General features: G+C 45.7%; 1 protein-coding gene across 1 annotated transcript in view; it reads left to right on the forward strand.

Annotated features, from left to right (window-relative positions):
- The window catches only part of NIPAL3 (NIPA like domain containing 3), a 52,369-nt gene extending 43,798 nt beyond the window's left edge, over positions 1-8,571 (forward strand). The window contains exons 11-12 of the mRNA XM_043909250.1: positions 524-618; positions 4,549-8,571. Coding sequence (XP_043765185.1) covers positions 524-618; positions 4,549-4,748 — 295 coding nt within the window. The 3' untranslated portion in view covers positions 4,749-8,571. The remainder of the gene's footprint in view (positions 1-523; positions 619-4,548) is intronic.
- The last annotated feature ends 659 nt before the right edge of the window (positions 8,572-9,230 follow it).

Raw genomic sequence — 9,230 nt, forward strand, 5'->3', positions numbered from 1 at the left:
TTTGTTGCATGTAAATTATACCTCAATTTTTAGAAAGTGTGCTTGTTTACCTAAGCTCTGGAGAAAAGAGCAAACCAAAACGAAAAGATTGGAGACTCTGGAAGAATATACACCTGTGTTGGGGACTGGAGGTTGTCCAGGGGCTTTCCAATTTTTACTTTCTCTGTTCCTATACTGATTGAATTTAGGCTCTAAAGAACTTTTTAATTAAAAAAAAACACACACTTTTAAAGGCAGAGGACTGATGCAGGGTAAGTGGAGGTGAAGAATTGTGAGGGTTTGTCCCAAGGGAACCTGGTTTGTTCTGATTGAGGTTTGGGTGGCCACACGGCCTGTTAGTACTCACCTCCCATCTGCTCTCTGCTGATCCCAGGCCCGGCCACTTCTCAGGGCTGCTCAGCAATGAATCGCCCTCTGCAGCCTGCAGCCCACCTTTGCCCTTTCTCCCATTACCTGTGTTTGAACCCTCCGCCCAGCCTCACTCTGGCCTTGCTTCTCTTCCTCCCTCATGTGTGTTCACCAGGTGCCTCATCGCGTTCTTGGGCGTCTTCTTAATCACACGGAATAGGAAGAAGGCCATTCCCTTCGAGCCCTATATTTCCATGGATGCCATGCCAGGTAACGTCAAATCCCATGTGTCCAGCTGGCCAGCCCATCCGCATAGAGTGACTGCTACTTCCTATTTAAAAAGAGACAACCGGCCTCTGGGTTTGGTTACAGGGAAGATGTGCTGTGCTATTATGGTGTGACTGTCTCTCTCTCTCTTTTTTGTTTTTAGTTTTTTCGTTTGATCTTGGTTTACAAAAGAGGAGGCAATGGCTAAGGCACCTCGACTGGTTTTGAGCACATCTTGTCAGTTGCCATGTCTACTGGGGGATCTTTTAAAGACCATCCTGATTCACACTGGGTATAATTATGACCCACAGCATGAGACTTCATGCCTACAGGAGGAAAAATCCATTCATCTCAGTGGAATGGAATGATCAGAGAGGGGAAGGAAAACAGGATGATTGAAATTCAAATACCATAACTCCATTCCTCAGATTCACAAGGAAGTGGATTGTCCTGGAAAGTCTAATACCCCAGGGAACTCAGGGTTCACACCAAGAAGCACATGTTCATATGGTAGGAACGTAAATGTACGAATCAGCCGAATACTGCACAAAAGGGAGTGGTGGGGCTTGTGGAAAACTGGACAGTTCTTTTCAGCCTCGGGGGATTCAGGTGAGAAGTTTATATGTTGGCCCAGCCTCGTCTAGATTTGCTGGTCTAAATTCTCTAGGATGCAAGTGACCACTAGCTTTCACACTTTAACTCAAATTTAATTTTTATTTTAGATATAGAAGATGGAACTCTCTCCAAAACATAGTCTCCCACCCTCCATTAAGACAGTCTCATGAACAAAATACAATTGCAGTGATGACGTAGAATACTACTTAATATAGCACTCAAGAGGCAGGCATGTTCTCAGGGCTGACCGAGGTGCCCCTGATCTAATTGGCCCAGGATTTATGTGTCTACTTTTTATATTATTTCCTCATTTCTTGCTATTAAACTGTTGTCTGTTATTCTTGCTGTTACCAGCCTGCCTGTTAATAGCAACTCTGTGTCAATCTTCTCATTTGACCCAAGTTGTTCAAATCGCATATAAAATTAAAATTAAAATGAATAAGCTCTGAGTTGGGGCCTTAAGGTTTCTCCTAGGAGTTAAATGCATGAGCTTTGGTGCATGGACCTTTGAAACATCTAATCTGGCTGCTCAGATGCCTTTTTTGCTTACTTCCTTGTTTCTCGGCTGTGTTCCGGATAGATGAGGGCGCTGGATAGCTGAATTCCAGATAGGTGAGGTGTCAACTCTGTGTGTGTGTGTGTGTGTGTGTGTGTGTAAGTATCTGTATGTACATGTGTGTTTGTGTGTTTATAAACCGTGTATGTGTATACATCTATATATTCGCATATGCATACATGCCAGGTATGTTTTCTGGTAGCAGATAGAAGGTAACCTAAGCTGATCTCAGATGTCCACATTCTGTGACCTGTTTGTGGATGTGGCCCTCACTCTCTCTGTGCCTCGTGACCTGTGGGAAGCTGGGTGTTGGAGAAAGGAGACCCTGCCCTCCTGCCAAGGCATGTCAGGACTGAGTAGGCCTGGGTTCTGTACTATGAGGTGGCGCATGGGCTTGGAGTTCAGATGACCTGGATTCAAATCCCATCTCCCATATCTCAGTGGGATAGTACGTTAAAGGTCCCTTGCACAGTGTTTGGGATATGGTAGATGCCTGGTTCAATTTGATTTCACTTTACTTTTGCTTTAAAAAAAAAAAAAAAAAAAAACTTTGAAAGTTCCAAACATTTGTTTGACCTGATGCCAGGTAGAACAGAAAGGAGACCCTTAAACAGAGTTACCTTTCTAGCTGCTTGGTTTCCCTGGTCAGCATCAGGACCTCCTGGCTTTTGGTCTCACCAGACTGACATCTTCACAACCAGCCAGTAGCCACCATGCAAGAGGCATTCAAGTTCCAGAGATTCAGTGTATGTCACAGTTAGGAGAGGCTTTAAACAATTCCAGAACCTGCAAGACTTCTAGGAAATGAGAAGGAGAAAAACAGTCCCTGACAGCGAGGAGGAGCTGGCCTGGCTCTCATGGCCAGGCCTTGGGACTCCTGGTTGAACATAGACCATTTCACAGAATATCAGCATCAGACAAGGACGTTCTGTGACCCTGATGGATCAAAACACAAACAGGGACCACACCATTGTCATGTCCAAACACAGACAAAGCATGAACATTGTCTGAACGATAAAGACCAACCATCCACCTGACATGAGTGGCTCCTGCTTCTTTACCAATCACAGTTTTAGTGTCCATCTTGTCTTCTTTCCTTCTAGATAACAACCATTAAGATCCCCAGTTATAGAATTAGCCCCACTTCCTGACAACATCTAATCCAAAGCAAAGCACTGCTTCCTAAAGCCCTCCTAACATCACCCTTCACAACCCCGATCCTGTAATAGCTCCTTTTTGACACCCACTTACTGAAACAGTTCCCCATGGTGTACATCTTCACTGTCAGGAGTCAAGAAACCTAAATTGGTTAGACTGTAGGTGTATTCCTGGTGGGTTTGGGCTGGAGAGCATTGACAAAGCTAAACTATGCCTGTGAAGCCAACTCCCTTCCCTGAGAAATAGGCATCCCCTCATCTCCTCCAATTTCCTCCCTAAAATCCAAACTACACACTTTTAAACTGTACCCTTCAAATTCCCATCAGCCAGGGCTTATGCAGTGTGAGGGCGAAGAGCCTCCCACAGACCAGGACTTCCCAGGCTGTTTGTAGGATAGATAAAGAGCAAGGGCTTTGGTGTCCAATCCCAGCTCCATCTCTCATTTAGCTGTGTGTCCTGGGTAAGTTTCTCCACCTCTCTGAATCTCTGTGTTCTTGCCCATAAAAGGAGGATAGTAGCATATTTCTGTCCTAGGATTTTGGAAGACTGAGGTCTGTAGGGAGCCCTGACAGCATTCTGATTAAGAGTGTAGGCTTCAGAATTTAAACCACTGAATCTGAACCCTAGAACTGCTGCTTACTGGCCTGTGACCTCAGGCAATCTCCTTAACCTCCAACTGCCTATTTTCCTAAATCAATAGTTGTGAGAATCAAATGAGAGAAAACTTTATAACATTATAACTTTATGGCCTCTGCCACCAAATAAATGCCCAGCCCCTTTATATAATGCCAGTAACATTATTGCTCTTATTGTTACTATTTAAAGCACTTAGCCCAGTGCATCAAGCATAGGAAGCAGTCAGATGTCAGCTGTTATTATCGTCATAGTTTCATGGGAAGTAATTTGCATTCAGGATTTTTATTACTCAACCAAGGGGCAAGAGAATTTAAAGTGTCTTAACTCCCTCCCAGGAAAAAGAATTGGCCTCAGAGGAGGCCAGGTCCCACCTGACTAGGGGAATTGTAGAATACATTTAAAGGAATTAACGAGTAAAATATTTGCCTTCAAATATAAGTAGAAATTCAATATCAGTGTGCCCAGAAGTAATAAGCAAAATCACACCTAACCCCATATGTGAATCAGGGATGATGATGTCAAAACTCTCCCTCTGAGCATCAGGATATCTGTGTATCACGTATCTGTGACACAAAAGTTATCCTCTTCTCTCAACAGTATAATGACATTTTTCCGGATCCTGATCTAACTCAGCAGTAAAGTGTTGGCATCTACCACGTTCAAAGCACAGTGCTGGTTCCCGTCTGACCCAGACATTCCCACCTCCTTCGAAGCCAACCAATGGTTTCTCTTGACAGTGGCTGGTCTGTGTGCATATTTCCTGAAGATTCATCCCTTGTTGCTTAGCAACTGTAATATTTCTAGTGTGTATTTATGGGTGTTCTTTTTTTTTTTATCTAAAGCATTCAGGAAATTGACAATGCACATGATTAGCTCCTGAGCACCATAGTTAGTCCATGATGGGATAGACACAGCCTCCTTTGGCTCTCTTATCACATAATGATTTGGGGGGATGGATTTTGTTTCAGGTATGCAAAACATGCATGACAAGGGGATGACCGTCCAGCCTGACCTCAAAGCTTCTTTTTCCTACGGGGCCCTGGAAAACAACGACAACATTTCTGAGATCTACGCTCCCGCCACACTGCCCGTCATGCAAGAAGAACATGGCTCCAGAAATGCCTCTGGGGTTCCCTACCGCGTCCTGGAACACACCAAGAAGGAGTGAGCCCACCTTGAAGGAGACCCCTTTCCTCTAGTCACAGCTGCTCAAGCCGTACTGACAGTGGTTCAATCCTTGATTCTAAAACTTGCCTTTCAAGTCTTTTTTTTTTTTTTTAATCCATGAACTCTGTGGATGAGCATCTCGAAAAGCCTTTGCCTCGCACAAAGGGTAGATTATCTTGGTCCTGGAAATTTCAAATGATGAGGGTGGGAGTGGGGGCATGAAAGCAGTATTCTAGGTGGGCAGTACAGAGTTCAGCCTCTGCCTGGTTTAGCCCAACCAGACTTGGAAAGCCTTCATCATCCTTGTGGATGGTACCTGGGCTTTCCCAGGCAGTGACCAAGGTTGGCCACATTCTTCAGAGCTAAAGCCAGGCAGAGATTCTGCCCCTACTTTCCAAATCCACTGAAAGGCTGGAAACCTCCAGATCTAGTCTTCCCTCACCGCACGTGCAGGCCTGATCTCTACCCACCTCCGTCTTGATTCTGTACTTGTGATAAACTTCATGTCACCTTCACGTGGCATGGTGAGCCAGCCCCGGGTGTCCCATTCAGTCACTCACCTGTAAGGAGCTCACATCTGCTTTCTGAGTGTCTGTGCCTCTCCAGTGAAGATGTGCTGGATGTGTCTGTACTGGGTCCACTCTGGAAAATCATTTGATTCTGGTTCTGCTCCTTTTTTTTTCCCCTCAAAGGAACTGAGAAATTAAGAGAAGGGGGAGAATAACAAAGACAGAGTAGAAGTGATGAGACTTCAGCCCTTAAAGGAAGAAAAATCCCTTTTCATTTGACAAGAGGGGACTGCATCACTTATCAAAGGACAGACAGACAATCTGGCTGTTTTGTGTTGTATTCTCCTGCACACCAGTGCCCTCTGGGAAAACTGGGGGTTGCTTATTTCAGAGACAGCCTTGCTCATCTCTCCTCCATCCTCTCCGGTATTGATCGACCAGCCAAGCTTGAGTCATTGGCTAACTTCCTCGGAGTCAATAGACTCTTTGGGTCCCCACACACATACATCTTCGAGAAGCAAGAATTCTCAGAAATGGGACTGCTGCCGGCTGGCTGCATACACAGCTGTCTTCCTTTAGGCTGACTGTATACTTCTGAGAATAGCAGGTAAAGGTCTGTAAACTTTAATGAAAGTAAGGATCTCTTAGGGAATTTATTTAAAATGCAGATTCCCACACCCCGACCTCAGATACTCTGATTAAGTGGGACTGGGACCAGCCCCAAGCATCTGCATTCTTGGAACTTTCATGGGGGTCCAGGGGTGAAGACTCCACACTTTCAATATAGGGGGCACAGGTTGGATCCCTGGTCCAGGAACTAAGATCCCACAAGCCGAGTGGCACGGCCAAAAAAAAAAGAAGAGTCTGCATTCTTAACTGTCAGCACAGGTGATTTTGAGGCCGGTAATCCAAGTATCACATACCTTGAAAGTCTAATAATTGAGAGAGCCAGTCTGCTAAAATCCTGGCACCCCCACCCCCACCTGACCCCCCCCTCTACATTGGAAAGCTGGAATTACCATTCCTTGTTTCCTCTTGGGGGTTGATTTGGCAGGCTCAATAATCCCCATAGGATTCGTGGCATTTCTCCATCCGGTGATTACCTCTTAGAACTGCACTTCCTGCTTCTCTAGGCAGCCTTGAGCTAACAGGCAAGATATCAGTGTTAACAGACCAGTGTTGATAGATCATTAACCTTTATGGATTATGCTTAATACTGATTTAGTACCTTGCCTTTGAAGCTGATGTTTGTTGCCTGGGATAACCAGTTCTTTATTGTGTCTTAACTACTTCTGTAGTGTCTTACATGCTCAAGAAGGCAACAGACAATGACTTTTTTTTCCCCTTTAGGATAGGTATCAACTCAGCTCAACAATATTTGTGAGACATTGACTATGTGTTAAACATTTGGACGGTAAGGGCTACAAATAATAAGACCTGATTTCTGCCCTCCAAGCCAGCAGCAAGAGACACAAATATGTGGTCAACTCTGGCAAGGGAGGCCAAGTATGATAGTGGACCACAGAAGATGACAGTTGTGGAGGCCCTGCTAAAGGTCAGGCCCTGAGCTCAGAACTGGGTATTCAGAATTGGAGACGATTTTGGCTAGACTCCCTGATGGGTGGCAAATCTAGCTAAGATTTGAGCAAAATGTAGAAAGTAGAGTGATCACTCCCAGGCAGAGGGGCCAACTTTTGCAAAGGCACAGAGATGGGTTGGGGTGGGGGCAAAGGAAGAGCTGGGGCGGGTGATAGAGATTAACCTGCAAAGATGAGCAGTCAGTGGTGGAGGTTTCATGGAGAAACCTGAAGGCCTGGCTGAGGAGTTTAAAGCATATCCCAGAGAACATAGGAGCCACTGATGGTTCATGAGTGCGAGAATGGCAGATTGGAAAGGAGGCTTTATGCAGAGCAGGGGAAGAATTTGAAGGGGTAATAGAAGCCACTGTTCAAGGTCAGGCTGCATGCCTGCAAGAACAAAACACAAAAGGGGAATTAAAATCCAGTTTCACTGCTACTCATATTTTCCCAGTGGTGTTTCCAATGTGGGTCGTGGACCAGGAAGGGATGTGAGGGTGGAGTGGATAAAAGAAAGGTAGATTTAAATGCGGCAAACCCAGGTAATCAGCTGGCACCTGTTTGCTCCCAGCCTTACTCTGTCATCTGCCCTGTGTTTGGGGATGGCTCTTGGAGTCAGGCAAGAGTGACGAATGGATACAAGTGCGCTGTAATCTTGGGTCAGCTGACGATCATGGGTTCAGCGCCACCCAGGAGCTGCTGCTGGGGCCTGGGCAGCACCTGCTTCAGGGTTAGGGTAACAGCATCATCTCACGAGGCGGAGGACAGGAGGCCTGGGCAGAGCTGCATGTTGGCTGCTGGAGTGGAAGCCAGGGAGGTCACGTGGTCCCAGGAAGAATGGTGATGTGGACCATGGCCCCCAGAATTCTGACTCTGGTCTTGGGCCGGCATCTCCCAGTCTTTGTGGCTGAGTGTAAATGGACTGTTTGCTGGTGACCGATAAGCAGCACTTGCTGTTAGGATGGGGGACAAGGACATCCATTTTCCATTCGCAGCCTTGATTCTTTGTTTTTCTTGTGGTCCTCACATCCGCAAACCCTCTTGAAGGCTCCAAGCAATGGGACATGTCCCGCCAGCATCCCCTTCCCTGCCGCCAGTATGTAAGGCAAGGTCCCCAAACTTGGGTTTCAACTTTCCATTTGTTCTCCAGCTTCCTCTGCCTGCCCCACTCTGTCCCCCTAAAGACTGGGATTCTGGAGTCCCTACTCAGACATTAAAATCGGTTCACAGACGGGTGCCTGCAGCTTTTAAAGAGAGCTTAGCCCCACTCCACCCGCCTGCACCCCTCCCATGGAGCTGCAGGTCTGAAGATGCCATCACATGAAGCCTTGGGGGGTGGGAGGGTTTTGCAGGATGGACTGGATGCTGGGTAGGCGAGAGAGAATCAACCTCTCCCCATCGCTTTCCTGGTGGAAGCCAAGCAGCTGGATGGCACAGCGTGGAGACAAGATGTCCATCAGGGTAGTGTTAGGGAACCTCCAACCTGCAGCCTTGTGAATTCCAAATCCGGTCCCACACTGGCTGGTAGACGAAACAGTTTTACTGATTCTACTATGTGTTTCTCTGAGAAGCTGTGTAAGTGAAGTCACCTTAGAATATATATTTATGGGGATGCTCACATTTTGTTAATTTAATGACTAATATATGGCATGTTCTTATTTTTCAAAAATAAATGTGTGTGCTAGGTACAAATAACATTATGAAGTGGTATTTAATTATAAACAAAATCTACATGACACCTGTTGGGTTTGAGTCTTTCATTTGATTAATACTCTATAGAGTTACCTACCACAGTGCTATCCCGTAAAACTCTGCCATGACGGAGATGTTCTATGTCTGCTGCCGAAATGGCAGCCACTATCCGCGTGTGGCTATTAAGCATGTTAGATGTGGGGATGAAACCCAGGAATTGGGTTTTTCATTTTATTTAAATTCAGTTCCCTGAAATATCCCCATATATAGCTAGTAGCCACTGTAGGAACAGTGAGGATCTGAGGTGCCCAGGATTGCAGTTAAGGATGACTTAAGCACCTTTTTTTTCTTGTAGTGGTAGAGTATAGACTCTATGGTCACACTGCTTGGGTTTGGTTCTTGGCTCCACTACTTTTTAGCTGTGCGGCACTGAACAAGTTGCTTAAATTCTTTGTGCCACATATGTAATACCAGGATAGTAACAGTAGCTTTCTAAGGGTTATTATGAGGATTAGGTGAAGTAATAGATGTAAAGTCTTAAAACTATGTCCAGCATTCCGGACATAGTACACTATTGATCAGGACGCTATATTACACTGGCCAACGGTTTCCCTATTTACTTATTCACTTTGGCGTGGCGGTTTAGTCACTAAATTGTGTCTGACTCTTTGCGACACCATGGACCGTAGCCCGCCAGGTTCTTGG

The sequence above is a fragment of the Cervus elaphus genome, chromosome 8 (assembly GCF_910594005.1).
Source record: "Cervus elaphus chromosome 8, mCerEla1.1, whole genome shotgun sequence".
Classification (NCBI taxonomy): Eukaryota; Metazoa; Chordata; class Mammalia; order Artiodactyla; family Cervidae; genus Cervus; species Cervus elaphus.